The 19,555-nt window shown below is 46.2% G+C and overlaps 1 protein-coding gene across 1 annotated transcript in view; it reads right to left on the bottom strand.

Moving 5' to 3' along the window:
• Positions 1-1,795: 1,795 nt before the first annotated feature.
• Hck (HCK proto-oncogene, Src family tyrosine kinase) overlaps positions 1,796-19,555 on the bottom strand; it is a 35,597-nt gene continuing 17,837 nt past the window's right edge. The window contains exons 5-12 of the mRNA XM_013010670.1: positions 19,303-19,406; positions 16,942-17,091; positions 16,490-16,642; positions 14,033-14,212; positions 12,421-12,497; positions 8,372-8,525; positions 5,278-5,409; positions 1,796-2,307 (exon numbers count right to left, since the gene is read on the bottom strand). Of these exons, the coding sequence (XP_012866124.1) occupies positions 2,105-2,307; positions 5,278-5,409; positions 8,372-8,525; positions 12,421-12,497; positions 14,033-14,212; positions 16,490-16,642; positions 16,942-17,091; positions 19,303-19,406 (1,153 nt within the window). The 3' untranslated portion in view covers positions 1,796-2,104. The remainder of the gene's footprint in view (positions 2,308-5,277; positions 5,410-8,371; positions 8,526-12,420; positions 12,498-14,032; positions 14,213-16,489; positions 16,643-16,941; positions 17,092-19,302; positions 19,407-19,555) is intronic.

The following is a 19,555-nucleotide window of genomic DNA, read 5'->3' as shown; positions in this document are numbered from 1 at the left end:
GCTGTTCTTTTTGTTTTGTTTTTTGTTTTGTCAGTCATGGGGCTTGAACTCTGGGCCTGGGCGCTGTCCCTCAGCTCTTCAACTCAAGGCTAGCGCGCTACCACTTGAAGCACAGTGCCACTTCAGTTTTCTGGTGGTTAATTGGGGATAAGTGTCTCACAGTCTTTCCTGCCCAGGCTGGCTTTGAACCATGATCCTCAGACCTCAGCCTCCTGAGTAGCTAGGATTACAGGCATGACCAGTGGCACCCGGCCTTCTGCTGTTCTTATGCCTGGTTCTTATTAAAATTTTATTTGTTTAGTTAGATTTTTTGGTGGCACTGAAATTTGAACTCAGCTTCACACTTACTAGGCAGACACTCTAGCATCAGGCCACACCTCCAGCTCCATTTCCTTGTTAGTTTTGAGATAGGGTTTTGCTTCCTGTCAGGACACATGACTGAACTCCACCTACTTATACTACCCACAAAGCTAGGATGCAAGGAGTATGCTACATTATCCAGGTATTGTTCAAGAAGTGGGGGGGTGTTGGGGTCCCATAAACTTTTTTGCCTGGGCTGGCCTTGAACTTCAATCCTCTCTATCTCAGCCTTCCAAGAAGCTGTAATTACAGGTGTGAGTCACTAGTGCCTGGCTTTATACCCAATTCTTAAGTTTAGGCTCCTGTAGAAGCAACTCAGTAGGTGTAATAGGATTCCATGTGACCTTGTGGTTACTGTGACTTAGACCCTTCAGGGGACACAATAACATAGAAAAGTGCCACAGCACCCCAGCCCATCACCCACCTCTTCTTATCTTTCCCACACCACAAAAGCTAAGTGCCAGCAACTTCATCTGAGGCAATGTGCAACAAATGTTCCTGCTTCTTGTCCCCTCTACTTCCTGTCAGTCAGCTCCCTCCCCTCTTGAAAACTTCTTACTCAAGGTACCAGATAGCTCTCGGCAGTCACATCTGTCTCTAGACCCCAGGACTCTCAGGACCACCAGTGGCATTTTACAACCATGGTTGTCTGATCTTGGAAAATAAATGGCAGGCTGCAGGCAGCCAGCAGCCTGAGGGAAATGTATTATTACAGATTGTGTGTCCACCACAGTGACAGGTTAAAAAGGGAAGTTAAAGAGGGAAAGAGGAGATTTAGGTCACAGGAGTTGTGGTGAAGGATGTAGAGTTTGGAATGATGGGCAAAGAACCATAAGTCAAAGACTGTAGGAAGCTTCTAAAATCCAGAAAAGGTGAAGAAACAAATTATCTTCTGGAGCCTCCTGACTGAATGGAGCCCTACTGATGCATTTCAGACTTCTGACTTCCACAGCTTTAAGAGAATAACTGTTGTTTTAAGCTACCACACTTGGGGTAATTTGCCATAGTACCAATAGGAAACCAACATAGCTAGCCACCCACTATTTAGTACACTCAGAAAACTATGAACATTGCCGGGCACCGGTGGCTCACACCTGTAATCCTAGCTACTCAGGAGGCTGAGATCTGAGGATCACGGTTCAAAGCCAGCTGGGCAACAAAGTCCGTGAGACTCTTATCTCCAATAAACCACTAGAAAACCCTAAGTGGTGCTGTGGCTCAAGTGGTAGAGCGCTCGCCTTGAGCTGAAGAGCGCAGGGATAACGCCCAAGCCCAGAGTTCAAGCCCAAGACCACCACCAACAACAACAAAAAAAGAAAACTATGAACATTGAATCTTGCTTTTCTTTGCACTTCCAATCTCTGGGAACATCCTTCCCCTTTCTGATTTGTCATATTGCAAGAAATTTGGAACTTGGAAGGACAGGGAAGCTGACTTTTTGGTAAAGCCTTTATCATTTATTTAAATACTTATTTTCATTATTTAAAAATTTTAATATCTAAACTACAGTTGTAACTGGAATTCAACCATATCAAGCAACAGAAATATCACTTTGGGATCTTTTGAGATTGCAGATTACTAGAGTCAAGAAGAGATTATCCAGTCTAACCCACCCGCTTGACAAATGAGGAAGATGTGGCTGGAGCAAAGGGTGAGTGGGGAGAGGGAAGGGTGAAGGACTGTAGGCCATGCTGGAGCTACCACATAGACACCATCTTGGCTCAGGCCCCGCCCTGCCCTGCCATCAAGGCTGCTGTTGGTACTGGCTCTCCGTGGCTGTGTAGAAGTCATCCAGCACACTCTGGATATACTCAAAGGTGGGCCGTTCCTCCGGGCGGTTCTTCCAGCAGCGTGTCATGATGTTGTAGAGCTCCACTGGACAGTGCTCTGGTCGAGGCATCCGATAGCCATGCTCCAGTGACCGGATCACCTCTGGGTTTGACATCCCTAAGAAGGAGCCATGTAATTAACAAAGGAAGATTGGGGGTTCTGGGGACAGGGGATGGCACAACCATAGAGCATCTGCCTAGCGAATGTAAGACCCTAAGTTCAAACACTAGTACTGGCAAAAAATAAAGGAGGAGGAAGAGAAGAAGAAAAGAAGAAAGGAGGATTGGGAAACAGGAACATATTGTGGATAAAAACTGGCTTTCCCCTAATAGCCATCAGTCTTCTCCCACCATAAATACCAGACAACCCTTTTATGCCCTTTGCTGCCAGGACCTAGACCTGACCCCCAGGTTTGGCCAAGAAGGAGGAAAGGGAGTCTGCTGAGAGATTTGTTTTTCCTCATAGGTTAAAATGGAGGCTTTGGGAGACACACCTACTTCTTTTGGACACTGAGAGAGGATGCAGTTCTTGGAGCTGCATCAGCCATCTAACCACATGGGGAAGATAAGCACAAAGAAACTAGTCCCAACAGTGCTAGAGTTCTTGGGATGAGGAATAATAACTTGTCTATTGTTTCTGCCCCTGTTATTTTTGTGACTTGCAGCTTCATGCAGTCAAGTGGAGATCAGTGATCTGTTAACTGGTTTTTCATGAGTGTATTCACAAAACAAGTAGCCAGACTCAAGGTCACCCTGTGAGCAAGGCCCTTTTCTTGTTTAATGATTTTAGTTAGCTCTAAGAATTAAGTGCTTATCATCTTCAATATTATCAGTCTTGACATTCAACTTAGTTATATGAGTACTTCCTAACATCTTTACATGATGTCTATATAACATCTCAGGTTTTAAAAAGCTGATGCCGTGGTGCATGCTTGTAATTTCAGCACTTGGGAGGAATAGCCATAACAACAAATGAACAACAAAACCTGGTTTACAGGAGAGCAAAGGGAGGACTAACAAGACACGTGTAAGGTGCTCTTACAATCTGGATGTGGGCAGAGGTGGTGAGTTAAAAGTGTGCAGACTTGGGCTTTGTTTTAGAGTCAAAAGGTGGAAGCTTGTGATTGCTTGGCTGTGGGGAGGGATGAGAAAGAAGGAAGGTTCAAGATGAAGGACCTGCGTCCTTCATCTTGACACAGGAGTTATACTGTGAGGGAAGAACATACAAAAGAAACAAAAGAATCACATAGTGCAGCCGGGCACCAGTGGCTCACGCCTGTAATCCTAGCTAATCAGGAGGCTGAGATCTGGGGATCACGGTTCAAAGCCAGCCCAGGCAGGAAAAGTCCGTGAGACTCTTATTGCCAATAAACTACTCAGAAAACCGGAAGTGGCGCTGTGGCTCAAGTGGTAGAGTGCTAGCCTTGAACTGAAGAGCTGAGGGAGCGCCCAGGCCCAGAGTTCAAGCCCCACAACTGACCAAAAAAAAAGAATCACATAGTGCATTGAAAGTATATTTAAAAAATAGCAAGAAAGAAAAAAACCCGCTTGTATCCTTGTCTTGGGGTTCATTTTGCTTAACATCATCTTATATGGTCATATGTACATAGCTTTTGACCTTTTTTGCTTGTCCTAGACATGTACTATTTATTGCAAATAAGGGAAACCATGAGACCTATGTATCTTTGGGCCTGGCTTACTTCACTCAGTATAATTTTTTCCAAGTCTTTCTATTTCCTAACATATGGGGTGATGTCATTCTTTCTGATGGAGGGATAGAATTCCATTCCATACATACTTACATACATACACACATACATACATACATACATGCATACATACATACATATCATATTTTCTTGATCCACTCATCTACTGAGGGGCATCTGGGTTGGTTCCATAACTTAGCTATAGTGAATAATGCTGCGATAAACATGGTTGTGCTTGTAGCTTTGGTATGACCTTGTTTGTGATCATTTGGGTAAATGCCCAAAAGAGGGATGCTGGGTCATAGGAGAGCTTTATGTAGAGTCTTTTGAGGAACCTCCATACTGCTTTCCAAAGTGGTTGAACAAGTTTACACTCCCACCAACAATGCAGTAGGGTTCTCTTTTGGCCACATCCCCCTCCAGCATCTGTTGTTACTAGATTTCTTGATTATAGCCAGTGTCCTGCATCTTGTATATACATTTTATAATTTGGGGAGGGGAAGGAATATAACAAAATGCTTAAATAAGGATACAGGTTGACCCATTGTAACAATGAGATGTACAAGACACTATGTTGAAAACAAACTTTACAAGTTGGGGGGGGAAGAGTTGGGGAGGTGGGGAGGGAAGGGATGGTAGGAGAAAAACAAAGGAGGAGGTAACAATGCTCAATAGGAAATGTACTCGTTACCCTACTCATGTAACTGTAACCCCTCTGTACAGTATTTTTACAATAAAAATATGTATAAAAATGAACTTTACAACTTGGGTTGGGGAGGTGGGGAGGGAAGGGATGGTAGGGGAAAAACAAAGGAGGAGGTAAGAATGGTAGATAGGAAATGTACTCATTACCTTACTCATGTAACTGTAACCCCTCTGTACAGTATTTTTACAATAAAAACATATATATATATATGTATATATACATATGAAAGAAAGAAAGTTCAAGGAAGATTTGGTAAATGGATGGTGGGACATCTAATAGAAATGGGAAAGGTGAAGGAAGTTTGGGGGAAGACCAAGATCTGTAAGCATTATACCCATCTTTGGTCCTCAGCTCCACCCAGACCTGAGCTCCTCCCTGCCCTGGAGTTCCCGCCCTACAGCTGGCCTCCCTCTCTCTCCACCCAGACCCACCTGAACTCCCATCTACCTCACTTCCTACCCCAGACCTGCTACCTAGATAGTGGAGGTCGCCATGAGCTCTCTCTCTGGGGGAAATATGGCTCTCTAATAAACCTTGTAAGAATCTTTCTCCTGTGCCTGCCTGCTTCTGCATGATGGATCCTTTAAGATCTATTTCATGGACACATTAAAAAGATAGACCATTGCCAGGCTGGGTTCTTGGAACAGCCCCAAGTTGATGCCCCTCTCCCTACCTGGGTAAGGGATCCGGCCGAAGGTGACAATCTCCATCAGCAGAATACCAAAGGACCAGACATCTGACTTGATGGTGAATGAGCCAAAGTTGATGGCTTCGGGAGCCGTCCACTTGATGGGGAACTTGGCCCCTGCAGGGTTGTAACACAGTAGAGTCAGGGGGAGTCTGGGGAACAGTGAGGGCTGAACCTCTGCAAAGGTGGGGGAACAGGGCAGGGGCCTCAGCAGCCAGCAGCTGCCCCCTGCAGAACAGCAATGGCCCTGCCACATGGCTGCTTTGTGAAAGCTTTAAGACAGATGGTGAAAGCCTGAGGAGTAGGCAGGGAACGTGGCACCGGAGGGTGCCCTCTTTGGGGGACCTGACTGAGCTCATGTCCCATCGAACTGTAACTTAGAGAGGGAGGGTCCTAGAAGTCACAGGAGGTCTTCAGGGAGCCATAAGTCCAGGTCACAGCTAATACCCTGGCAGTGGGGGCTTCAGAGGTTTGCCTCAGGCTCTGGAGGGTCTCCTCCCTCTTTCCTTTCCTCCACCTGTCAGTCTTTGTATCAATTACATTATGACTGGTGATCGCGGTCTAAGATCCATAGTGCATTGAATACAGCTAACCTACTAAACACCCCAGCAGAACCACACAGAACCTAAGAGGGAGAGAGTCTCAGATATTTGCCCTCTAAGTGGGAGCTCAGGCTCATCACAGCCTCCAATGGCTGATGGGAAACTGGAGCAGAGATCCAAACTCAAAATGGTAGACCTCTAGAGTTCCTTCCAAATGTAATTGTTTTATACCATCATAGAGTCAAAGAGTTATATGTTGAGCCAAGATAAGTCAGGACCTTTGGAATTTGGTAAGACCTACATTATAGTCATTATATATTTAGTCAATATAGAATTAAGTGTTGGGATTTTTTGGTGTGTATGTGTGTGCACCTACATCTATTTGTGTGTCTTTTCCTTAAGTTTGGATCTCAATAATTTTCTTTGTTTTCTGCTTATTCTCTCTTGTCTTAGGAATTATACATTCTACTTTCATCTTTTTTTTGGGGGGAGGGTCGGTCATGGGGCTTGAACTCTGGGCCTGGGTGCTGTCCCTCAGCTCTTCAGCTCAAGGCTAGCACTCTACCACTTGAGCCACAGTGCTACTTCCAGCTTTTTCTGTTTATGTGGTGCTGAGGAACTGAACCCAGGGCCTCATGCATGAGAAACAATCACTCTATCACTGAGCCACCTTCCCAGCCCCATCTACTTTCATCTTTTTGAGTTTAAACTTTTTTTTATTAAGTCATGACAAATATGAAATAAAGCATGCAACTCTTTAAGGCACCAGTAATCTCATTTTTTTGTGTGTGCATGTACATAGGTGTACATGCATGTGTATATGTGTGTGTGTATGTGTGTGTTGTGCTGGTCCTGGGTCTTGAACTCAGGGCCTGGGTACTGTCCCTGAGCCTCTTCATTTATGGCTAGAGCTCTATCACTTGATCCACAGCTCCACTTCTGAATTTTTGATGATTAATTGGAGATAGAGTCTCACAGAGTTTCCATCTGGGCTGAACCATGATCCTCACATCCTCCTGAGTAGCTAGGATTATAGGCTTGAGCCATCTGGGCAAGCTACATTCAGATTGTATGTATGTACATGTCCTTGTAATCACCTTCTGATTCTGGAGGAGAATGCATTCAGTATTTTAGGAGGTCCCTTCCACATCCCACATCTCCCCATCAATACCTTACTGCTCCAGCCTGTTCTCACCTCTGTGGACAGAAATGAAATTTACATTCTTCCCCTTTACAGCTTCTAGTGCATAGACCATGAAATCCACTCACTCAAAGTGCAATTTAACAGCTTTTTATAATATTCATAAAGTTGTGAATTTTAGGACATTTTGTATCACACCTCCAAAACACCTCATAGCACTCACTTCCTTTCTTGCCAGCTCCTGTCCCAGCCCTAAGCAGCCAGTGATTCATATCCTGCAAACACTGGGAAATGTACAGCCTGGGTTTTCATATAGCATGACATTGTTGAGGCTCACGTAGATTCTAGCATCATTCCATATGTCATTTTACTTTATGACTGTGTTAGTTTCCATTGTTTGGAGGGTCCACGTGGTTTATCTATTCATCCATTGGTGGACATCAATTAAAGTTTTTTTCCTTTTTTTATTATTAGGACTATTGCTACTATGGAACAACTTTTTTTTTGGTTGGTCATGGGGCCTAAACTCTGGGCCTGGGAGCTGTCCCGTAGCTCTTCAGCTCAAGGCTAGCACTCTACCACTTGAGCCACAGCACCACTTATGGCCTTTTCTGTGTATGTGGTGCTGAGGAATTGAACCCAGGGCCTCATGCATGCAAGGCAAGCACTCTACCACTGAGCCACCTTCCCAGCCCCTGGAGCTGCTGCATTTGAGTCTCATTATCAATAGAACTAATCAGTTTCTGCTTGTTTTGTTTTTTGTTAGTCATAGGGCTTGAACTGGGGGCCTGTACTGTCCTTGACCTCTTTTGCTCAAGGCTAGCCCTATACCACAGTGCTACTTCTGGTTTTCTAGTAGTTAATTGGAAATAAGAGGTCTCGGGGACATTCCTTTCTGGGCTGACTTTGAATGGCAATCCTCAGACCTCAACTTTCTGAGTAGCTAGGATTATAGGTGTAAGCAACCAGCTCCCAGCTTTCTACTGTTTTTTTTTTGTTTGTTTTTGTCTGGCTACTTTTTAATATTGTGTCTTCAAGAGTCACTGTTTACTTGCAAGTGGTAATGGTGTATTCTTGTCATTTCTATATTCTGTGACTAAACTACAATTTGCATATACTGTGTGGGGGCAGTTTTTGTCTACTGTGCCCAAAGTTGTTCTTACCTTTCATTTCATCATGAACTTGCCTAAGTCTAAAATGGATCTTTACATCTCAAACTGCTCTGCAACTTTTCTCTTGAAGTCCCAGTGAGACAGGTCCAAGAAATTCTGCACAAGAACCCACTTCCTGAGTTTAATAATGCAGAGGTCACACTGGGATGGATCTCTGGTTTTCCAGGCATCCATTCTCAACACATAAAGCCCATCCAATTAGGCATGTGGGCAGCATTTCTTACCTTCCCGAGCCGTGTACTCGTTGTCTTCAATGATCCGGGCCAGGCCAAAGTCGGCGATCTTACACACCAGCGATGCAGAGACCAAGATATTGGCAGCTCGGAGGTCTCGGTGAATATAGTTCCTGCGCTCGATGAAGGCCATGCCTTCTGCGATCTGCATCCAAACAGATGCCCTCATCCTCAGACCTGCCCACCCCAGGAGATTCCTACCCAGAAGCAAAAGGGACCATGACCAAGAGGGACAAAACTAAAAAAAAATCTACACAGCTCCTCTCCCCCTTTTTTGTCCAAAGGGTCCTAGGATTAGGCTGACATTTCTCTACCCATCCAGGCTGGATGTTAGGGGGGGATATTTCCTCAAGGCCTGGTTCAGTTTGAGGGGCTTCTTTAGAATTCTGAAACTCAAGAGAATACTTTGAAATGTCCTCAAGGAAAAAGGCAGCTGATTGACAAGGGGTTAACATCCTGTATATACAGGGAACTCAAGAAACTAATCCCTCCCAAACCTAACAAACCAATTACTAAATGGGCAAGGGAACTAAAGAGGGACTTCTCAAATGAAGAAATAAAAATGGCAAAGAAACACATGAGGAAATGTTCATCATCCCTGGTGGTGAAGGAAATGCAAATAAAGACAACCCTGAGATACCACCTTACCCCAGTCAGAATGTCCCACATCCACAAATCAGCCAACGACAAATGCTGGAGGGGATGTGGAGAACGAGGAACCCTATTACACTGCTGGTGGGAATGTACACTTATACAACCACTTTGGAAAGCAGTCTGGAGGGTCCTTAGAAAGCTAAAGATTGACCTCCCTTATGACCCAGTCATACCACTTCTAGGCATCTACCCTGAACAACAGGAACCAATATACAAGGACACGTGCACCTCCATGTTTATTGCAGCACTGTTCGCAATAGCTAGGATATGGAAACAACCCAGATGCCCCACCACAGATGAATGGATCCAAAAATTGTGGTATCTATACACAATGGAATATTATGCAGCCATTAGAAATGACAAAATGATGGCATTTGCAGGGAAATGGATGGAGCTAGAAGGAATCATGTTGAGCGAGGTAAGCCAAGAACGAAGAGACAAACAGTACATGGTCTCCCTGATAAGTGGATGCTAAATCCATAATGTTAGGTGATATGACAAAACTAACAGGACTTAAGAAACAAAGAACTCCCACTCATCTGGTTGAACCACTACCAAATATCCCCATGCTGCTGATCACATATATGGTATATAACATGTGAGCACCGTTATATATTACAGACTGTGATAGACAATTTGCTCCAGGAAAGTTAGAATGAACTTGTGACTTTAAATGAGCATCATTATTCCACAATACTGTGTATTTCTGGAAATTATGTAATCACTTAATCACAATAAAAAAAAAGAACCTCGGGGAAGGGAGGGAGGGAGGGGATGGTAGGGGGAAAACAATGGAGGGGGTAACAATGTTCAAGAGGAAGTGTACTCATTACCTCACTCATGTAACTGTAACTCTCTGTATAGTATCTTTACAATAAAAATTTTTTTTAAAAAGGCAGCTGATTAATTTATGCAGTATCTTCTCTCTCTCTCTCTCTCTCTCTCCAGGATGTCATGAGGAGCTTTCACTACTTCCCCTTCTGAGGAAAACCTAGACGCCTGCATTATTTGGCATTATCTCTTGTGCCCAGATAGGCAAAATTCATTTGTTCATTACACAAATCCTTGGAGTGTCCAGTCTGGGCAGGACATATATGGGTGGTGAGTCAGGCCCAGTTTCTGCACTATAGAGGAAAAGACAAAAGGGAAGACAGGACAGGAAGTGCAGAGAGCTTGTTAGATTAGGTGGTGAGGAAGTTACTTTGTGGGGGTGGAATTTTAGCGAAGATTGCAATGATGGTAAAAATAAGAATGTTCTAGTCATGGAGAACAGTAGGTACAAAGGCCCAGAGACAGGGATGAGCTTGGGTGTTCACAGAACAGCACAGAGGCTAGGTGGCTGAGCACTGAAATGAAGAGGGGGGGCACCAGTCACAGCCTCACAGGCCAGGAAAAGAGGCTGGAGTTGTGAAGACAGACTGAGCAGCACATGACGTGATCTGTTGTACATTTAAGTTCCTTGTGGCTGCTGTGTGATTAGCAGACTGTGGGGGGGGATTCTGACTCCAGGATTCTAGAAGCTTCTGGTAGAAAGGCAAGTGATTGTGCCTTCTAAATGTTTTTACTTTCAAGCATTTGGACAAAAGGAATGGATGAAGAACCTTTTGCTACCCAGAGAACAGCACTTGGCAGTTTACAAACCGGCCTGGGAGTTCTTTGAGGCAGGAATCATGGTGATCTATTTTACAGAGTAGACACCTGTTTGAATCAGGAAAGCTCTGAATGTGAGACTTAAACCTAGGCTGTACCGTCCCTTCCTGTCCCGTGTCCCCCCCACCCCCACCCCCACTTAGTACCCCTCCTTGCTTCTTGACACCTCACAACTTCAGGACCCACACACTGAGAGTGGTGAACTTGCAGAGAGTGGACAGCAGGGGGCACCAGAGGCAGTAGGATCTGCGGTCCAGACTTGAGAACAAAACCTGGAGGATGCCAAGTCCTCCCAACCCTTCACCCAGGGAAGCACCCATCAGGGTGCACCTCACTTCACCTCAGGTTTCCCTAGCTGTGGAAGCCAGCACACAAAATCATGAGAAATATTAACTGGTGCTGGGGTGGTCTGTTATATGAGAATGGACAACAAAACCACTCTGTAGAGATGACATGAGTGAGCATAGACAGGGTCAGTGCACAGGAAGAGCAATCTGAGATGGGTCACTGGTGGCTCACTCCTGTAAAGCCTACCTACTCAGGAGGCTGAGATCTGCAGATCGCAGTGCAAAACTAGCCCAGGCAGGAAAGTTTGTGAGATTCTTTTTTTTATTTTTGTCGGTCGTGGGGCTTGAACTCGGCTTGGGCGCTATCCCTGCACTCTTCAGCTCAAGGCGAATGCTCTACCACTTGAGCTACAGCACCACTTCCGGTTTTCTAGTGGTTTATTGGAGATAAGAGTCTCACAGACTTTCCTGCCCAGGTTGGCTTTGAACCGAAATCCTCAGATCTCAGCCTCCTCAGTAGCTAGGATTACAGGCATGAGCCACCAGCACCTAGCGAGATTCTTTTTCTCCAATCAAACACCAAAAAAAAAAAAAAAAGCAACAACAAACAAACAAACAAACAAACAAACCCAGAAGAAAGCTGTGTCTCCAGTGGTAGAGTACTAACCTTGGGGGTTAGGGGAAGCTAAGGGACAGCACTCAAGGCCCTGAGTTCAAGCCTTAGAATTTACACACAAAAATGAACACTCAGCCACCATGGATCTGGTTCTGCTTCCACAGACTCAGCCAAGTACACGTAGAAAAGATTATAGGATAGGACATCTGCACTGAACCCTTACAGACCTTTTCCTTGTCAACCTGAGCAGTCCAGTGGAACAGCAAATTTACATGCATTTACATCAGTTTAGGCATAAGTCAGCTGGAGATCATTTAGAGTCTATGGGAAGATATGCATCGCTTATTCGCAAGTACTACATCCTTTATTGCTGTTCTTTTGAAACAAGGCTTAAGTACCCTCGTTGGCTTTGAGCTCTTAATCCTGCCTCCATCTTCCAGACTTAGGATGATAGGTGTGTACTACCACACTGGCTCACGCCATCTGTGGATTTTGAGATTTATGGGGTCCTAAACTATTTTTTTTTTTTTGCCAGTCCTGGGGCTGGAACTCAGGGCCTGGGCACTTTCCCTAAGCTTCTTTTGCTGAAGGCTAGCACTCTACCACTTAAGCCCCAGAGCCATTTTTGCCTTTTCTGTTTATGTGGTACTGAGGAATCAAACCCAGGGCTTCCTGCATGCTAGGCAAGGACTCTAACACTAAGCCACGTTCCCAGCCACTCCTAAACTTTTTACCTAGCACTCAACAATTGTTAACTTTTATTTTTGTTATTATTATATGTCTTGGATAAATAACTGAATTATCCTCTCCCACCTCCCTATTCAGACTCTCACCTGGGCAGAGAAGTCAATGAGCTTCGGCAAGGGCTGTTTGCTTCCTTCGTCACTTTTCAAAAAGTCCAGCAGGCTTCCTGTGTGGGGAAGAAAAGAAGGAGTACTCCTGTAACTTTAGTGTGTGATCAAAACTTTTTTCCCAGGCTATGCAAGGCAGCTCATGCTATAATCCCAGCTACTTTGGGAAGTGAAGGTCAGAAGGATTGTGGTTTCAATCCAGCATGGGCAAAATGTTAGCAAGACCCCACCTCAAAAAAAAAAAAAAAAGAAATTAGGAGGCTGGCGCTGATGGCTCATACCTGTAATCCTAGCAACTCAGGAGGTAGAGATCTGAGGTCTCCCAGTTTAAAGCTAGCTCGGACAGGAAAGTCCATAAGATATTTTTTTTTTTTGGTCGGTTGTGGGGCTTGAACTCTGGGCCTGGGCATTGTCCTTCAGCTCTTCAGCTCAAGGCGAGCGTTCTACCACTTGAACCATAGTGCCACTTTCAGCTTTTTCTGTTTATGTGGTGCTGAGGAATCGAACTCAGGCCTTCATGCATGCGAGGCAAGCACTCTACCACTGAGCCACCTTCCAACCCCTCCATGAGATTCTTATCTCCAACTAATCACCAGAAAACTGAAATAGGGCTATGGCTCAAAATGGTAGAGTGCTTGTCTTAAGCAGAAGAGCTCAGGGACAGCACCCAGGTGTTGAGTTCAAGCTCCAGGATGGGAGGGAAAAAAATCTTTTGAGACTTTCCTGCCCAAACTGGCTTTGAACCACGATACTCAGATTTCAGCCTCCTGAGTAGCTAGATTTTTTTTTTTTTTTGGTCAGTTGCAGGGCTTGAACTTGGGGCCTCTTTGTGCTCAAGGCTAGCTCTCTGCCACTTGAGCCACAGCTCCACTTTCAGCTTTTTTGGTAGTTAATTGGAAATAAGAGTCTCCCAGACTTTCCTGCCTGGGCTGGCTTTGAACTGTGATCCTCAGTTCTCAGCTCCTTGAGCTTCTAGTATTACAGGCAAGAGCTACCAGTGCCCAACCAGCTATGTGACTTGAGTTCTTTGTGTTACTATCTTACCTAACCATATTTGTATGGGCATCAACTCCTTGCTTTTAGTAAGGCTCCAGGGAGCCCTGTAGCTTCTTTAACTCTTTGAAGCCATTGTATTACCTTCATTGTGAAGGTGCATGTATGATCTGAGAGTTAACTTTAGTTTGCCAATGGCTCGTGGCTATCAAAAGAAATCAATAGTACTTGACAAATTAACCCCAACAAAACTGATGTCGCTTGTGAATTGATTGCTTCTCATTGAACTCAGACACTGTAGAACGAGGCAAGCATGTCTGTCTACCTTTCTGACATAGCTCAATCACAATACCTGCCACAAACCCGTAACAAAGTCCTTCCCCTCTCCCTGCATTTCCCATGGGGTTCTGGCTTACCACCCTCCTTCGACATCCCTGGTGCTTTCTCCCTGAGATCCTTTCACCTGGTTTCACCCGATGAACCAGCACTGGCCATTCGTGCCATGAGGACTTGTTGGAAGAGCCATGAGACTCATGTCAAGGTTGCCTCTGAGTGTGCAGTGGGCCAGCAAGGGCCACACCCAGGCTCCCAGCACACCCACCTTTAGCCATGAACTCTGTGACTATGTAGATGGGCTCCTGGGTGACCACGGCGTGCAGCTTCACCAGCTTGTCATGCTGCAGGGTTTTCATCAAGTTGGCCTCTGCCAGGAAGGCCTCCACCGACATGCTCCCTGGCTTCATCGTCTTCACTGCCACCTTGGTATGCTTGTTATAGGTGGCTGGAAAGGGCGGCCAACAGGGAAAGTGGTTAGAATCCATTGCCTTACCCCTGACCCTGAAAAGCCAGCTGTGGGCCCACCTCCCCCAGGCAGCCTTCCCTTAGAGAGGGAAGCAGATACCAGCTTTGGCCTCAGACAGGGGTGGGGCACTGGAAGGCTGGTTGCTTACTTCCTAAGCAGCTACAGTTTCCTCATCTGCAAAGTTGAAATAATAAACACTCCCTTTGGAGGGGGTATAGTAAAATAGAACCTTAATCAAAAAATGATAAACTTAGCCTGGCACCTGTGGCTGATGCTCATAATCTTAGCTACTGAGGAGGCTGAGATCTGAGGATTGCTGTTCAAAGCCAGCCAAGACTGGAACGTCTGTGAGATTCTTATCTCCAGTTAACTACCAAAAGGCTGGAAGTAGAGGGGTAGCTCAAGAGGTAGAGCACCAACTTTGAGTGAAAAAAAAAAAAGGTAAAGGACACTACTTAGGCCCTAAATTAAGCTTCAGTACTGGTACACACACACACTTAAATGTTTCCACTTGTACAGGGGTGATGTACTATATTTGTAAGGTCTTATCTATGTGAGTTTGATTGAAGAAACTAGTAAACTTCTCTAAATAAAGAAAAAAGTAGCCCGGAGCTGGTGGCTAATCTCAGTAATCCTAGCTACTCTAGAGGATGAGATCAGAGGATCATGGGTTCAAAGCCAGACCAGGCAGTAAGGTCTGTGAGATTCTTATTTCCAATTAACCACCAAAAAGCCAGAAATAGAGCTGTAGTTCAAGTGGTAGAGAACTAGCCTTATGCAAAAAAAGCCCAGGAACAGTGCCCAGGCCCTGAGTTCAAGCCCCATGACCACCACTACCACCAAAAAAGTAACCTTAATCTACCACTTGGCTCTGTCTGTCTGTCTGTCTGACACACACACACACACACACACACACACACACACACACACCATGCACCACCTTAGCCCTAACAGTTCACTTTGAAATCACTATTCCTCCAATCCTGCCTCGATACCCAGCAAACTTTGTCACTCATTTAATGCCTATGCATGTAGCTCAGTCCCTCACATCCCCACCACCCACTACACCACCGGGCAATGCTATTCCTGCACCTATGTCACTCTGCTTCCTCTCTGGGATCTTCTCAATCTTATTATTGCTTCTGTCTCCTTGGCTGCCAGGTAGCTATAATCCAAAATAATCTCCTGCATTAAGAGCTTAGTACTTCCTATGACTTTTTTCTTTTTTTTCTTCTTTCCCTCCCCGCTTTTTTTTGTCATGGGCCTTGAACTCAGGGCCTAGGCACTGTCCCTGAACTCTTTTGCTCAAGGTTAGAGCTCTATCACTTTGAGCTATAGTGGCTCTTACGGTTTTCTGGTGGATAGTTGGAGTTAAGAGCCTCACATACTTTCTTGCCTAGGCTGGCTTTGAATTTGTGATTTTCAGATCTCAGCCTCCTGAATAGCTATGATTACAGGCATGAGCGACCAGCGCCCATCCTGACATTTTTGTTTTGTTTGGTTCTCCAGTCTTACCTTTCAGATCTGTCTTATTTTCCTTTCCATAGTCATCCTTTTGTGCAATGTCTGGCACAGAGTAGGCCCACAACAAATGTAATTGAAATACATGTTTTCTTTTTTTTTTTTGTTATCTTGAGACAAGGCCCAAACTCTGGGATTGCAGGTGTGTACCACTACACTGTGCTTGAAAAACATGCATTTTGAGCTTATTCTCTCAGGCTGAATTTTGCATCCCTTCAGGCTGTCTCCCTTCCTTGAGGGCCCCCAGTAGAGTAGTAAACACAGGGGTAAGCACTAAGCACAAGGACAGCAGGGATGGGATGTGCCTTCTGGGTGCTGCATAACATCTAGCAGGCTGCTGGATGTGTGGCAGGCCACGAGGACGGCGTGGCCCTCGGTTGCCAGTGTTGAACTCACCTGGAAGTTTCCAAGCTGTTTTCCCACAGTTAAATTTTCTCATCCAACAAGGCCCCTGACTATACCAACTCCACCTGGAAACTTCCAGGACATTTACTTCCTAGACTAGAAGGAAGTTTTGGGCCCATGTGGCCTGAGCTTGAGGCAAAACAGTGTTTGCATAGCAGGACAATTTGGTTTGTTATCAGAGGAATTGGTCATTTACAGTTATTCAAATCTCTTCTGCTGGGGTGGTATAGCCCACAAGGTGTTCCTGGAAGCAATGATCTCCCTCTGCCTCTCCCTGTCCCCACCAACCCCTCCCTGCTAGGCTCGTGGGCTCTGGCCCAGGATCCTTACCCATCCAGACTTCTCCAAACTGCCCCGCTCCAAGCCTCTTCTCCAGCTTGAGGGATTCCCGGGGGATCTCCCAGGCATCTTTCTCCCATGGCTTTTGTGGCTTGGGGGTCTTGCAGGGCACCGACAGCTTCTGGCACAGTCCATCTTTCCCCTCTGAAACAGAATCCCTTGTCTGCTGAGGGCCACACGGCTGCACAGGCAGCCAGAGATCTTCTTGGAGACCTCCTAACTGGTGCCCTCTCATCTGGTCCAGGCGCCACCTGCTTTCATTCCCAAGAGAGCAGAGCATGACCTCTTAGTGTCCTCCACCCTCTGGCACCACAAGTCTAAGTCTTTGGGAGAATCTAAAGACCATCCATCTTGGGAGAGTGAGGAAAGCCTGAGTGGGTGAGGGGGTGAAGGGACATGCGTCTGGCCCATCAGCAGGGGGTGTGGCCTCTGGCAGGACTCACTCTTGTAATGGTCCACAAGCTCCTGCAGTGTGCTGAAGGTGCTCCTTGGGGAGATGTAGAAGCCCCCACTGTCCAGCGTCCGGATCTTATAATGCTTCACTGTGTCTCCTTGCTGGGGGTCAAAGTCTCGCACAGACAAGGAGTAGCTTCCTGCATTGGTTGGAGAGAATCCCCTCAGAAGGGCACCCTAGGGCCTGACCACCCCGTACCCAACACCCTGATACCCTCTAAGGTCACTGCTGGCATCATCTGGACACCTGGCCAGAAGCAGGCAAGAGTTAGAGTGAGGGTAGACAGGCCGGCTGGGTGCTCGGGCCGGGTCTGACATGTGCAGCTGTGAGACCTAGGGTGAGTGACTTCATCACCTCTGGGCGCCTCAGTGTTCTCATCTGTAAAATGGGAGGAGCTAGGCCTGCTCACCTTATCCCATTGCCTGAGGGTCCAAAGAGTAATGCTTGTAAAAGACAAACAGTAGTGCTGTGTGCCTTTGACCATGCCACCCACTTCTTTTCATGATAGTACAGTATCAAGTAGGATTGGGGGGGGGTTTAAATTGTTGAATGAGGGCTGGGAAGGTGGCTCAGTGGTAGAGCGCTTGCCTTGCATGCCTGAGGCCCTGGGTTCAATTCCTCAGCACCACATAAACAAAAAGAAAAAAGCCAGAAGTAGTTCTGTGGCTCAAGTAGTAGAGCGCTAGCCTTGAGCTGAAGAGCTGAGGGACAGCGCCCAGGCCCAGAGTTCAGGCCCTGCGACCGGACCCCAAAAAAAAATTGTTGAATGACTAACAGTCGACCATACATGCCAGGCAAAGTATGAAGGAACAATGAACAGGAATAACATTCATTTGGATACATGTTATAATTATTTGAATGATATTTTATTTGTGGTTGTGGGGCTTGAACTCAGGGCCTGGGAACTGTCCCTGAGCTTTTTTGCTCAAGGCTAGCACTCTACCACTTTCAGCCACAGCTCCTCTTCCAATTTTTTTCTGGTGGTTAATTGAAAATAAGAGTCTCATGGCCTTTCCTGCCTAGTCTGGCTGTGAATTACGATCTTCAGATCTCAGCCTTCTGCTTAGCTAAGATTATAGGCATGAGCCACCAGTGCCTTGCTGAATGATATGATTTGTTATACCAAAGGACTTCATGGGGTTCAGATTTTATACTACTATAAAACCTGTTTACAGATGAGAAACTGAGGACCAGAGAGGTGAAACAACTCACCTGTAGTCACACAGCTGATACATGACACAACTGGGGTTCAAACCCAGGTAGTTGGCTCCAAGACCCCCTTCGCCACTCTGCCTTAGTCCAGGTGAGGCTGGCTTGACTGATGTGTGGAGTGGGAAGAATGGAAAGCAGCAGGATGGGACTGAGGGGTTACCTGCTGCAGGTCACCCCACTACGCCCCAACTTCGGAAGGGCTGTGAACGCTGAACCCAGCTCCTTTTCCTGGTTTCCCTGTTCCTGTCTGCAGGATGGACCAGCTGGCTTCCAGCTGCTCTGGACATAGCTCATGAGAAGTTTCCCTGGACTGTATGTGGCTATACTTTTTGTCCCAGTTTCCTGGGGGTGGTGTGGGTGATGGGAGGGTTTGTTGGGAGGGAGAGAATCCAGTCTAAACAGACAGTGACCTCAACACCGGCTTGCAGGCCTCACCAATTCAGATAGCCAGGGCAAAGTGGCAGCCACACAGGGGCCTTCCAGCAATGTCCCCCAAACAGTTTGTTTCACAATACTGTGAGGTCACAGGTCCATGTGGATCCTGCAGTTCTGAATGTTAACCCACGACTCACAGGCAAAGGTATTTTGTGCAGGGAAGGCTTGAAATCACCAGCATTCTGCATGCATGTCCTTGGGAAAGTCAGCATGGCTGATGTGGGGCGAATTACCTGATCATTTCCAGGCCCTGTTCTTGCTCTGGTTGCCTTCCTAGCACAGGCATCTGAATTCTGTCTTCTACCGTGTACCTGCCTCCAGGAAGCATTTAAGAGTCTGGCTTAGTCCCCCCCCCCCCCCCCGCTCCATTTCCTTGTGTGGGGAGCAATCAGTCTGTAGACATATATGTTGCCATGGATTTTTAAAAAATACAGGCTAGTGAAGGTCAGATCTCAGCAGGATAGTGTGTGTGTGTGTGTGTGTGTGTGTTTTCAAGGCCCAAACACCATGCTGTGATTGTTTCCCTTGACCTAAATCTGCAACTACGAGGGTTAAGGAGGATCCAAGCCAGGCACTGAACTCCAGCAGTCCCTGCTCCAAGCGGCAGCCATGAACCTCTGGCTGAGTTGTTCTGCATTTCCCAAGGGAGGGGTGGTAGAATGGAACCCAGGGCTAAGAACCAAGTGGGGAGGGCAGCTGTCACCTTTGGTGGTCTCGCTATCTCTGATCATGAAGGAGCCAAGCATGTTGCCTGGAGTTAGTAGGTGTCGCTCTGCGTCCTTCCGGCTGACCTTCTTGAAGAACCACCTGATGAGATGAAGACACCAGAGAAACTGGGTAAGAGGGGTTGGGGGTGGGGAAAGGATGGCTCTGGCTCTCACAGGGCACCTGCCAGATACCCAGGCTGGGCTTCCTGCAGCAGCAGCATTTCACTCTAGGATTTTTTTTTTTTTTTT

This window comes from Dipodomys ordii, unplaced genomic scaffold, assembly GCF_000151885.1.
Source record: "Dipodomys ordii isolate 6190 unplaced genomic scaffold, Dord_2.0 Scaffold13, whole genome shotgun sequence".
NCBI classification, from domain to species: Eukaryota; Metazoa; Chordata; class Mammalia; order Rodentia; family Heteromyidae; genus Dipodomys; species Dipodomys ordii.
Note: the sequence above shows the minus strand (reverse complement) of the source record. Positions and strands in the feature narration are given on the sequence as shown.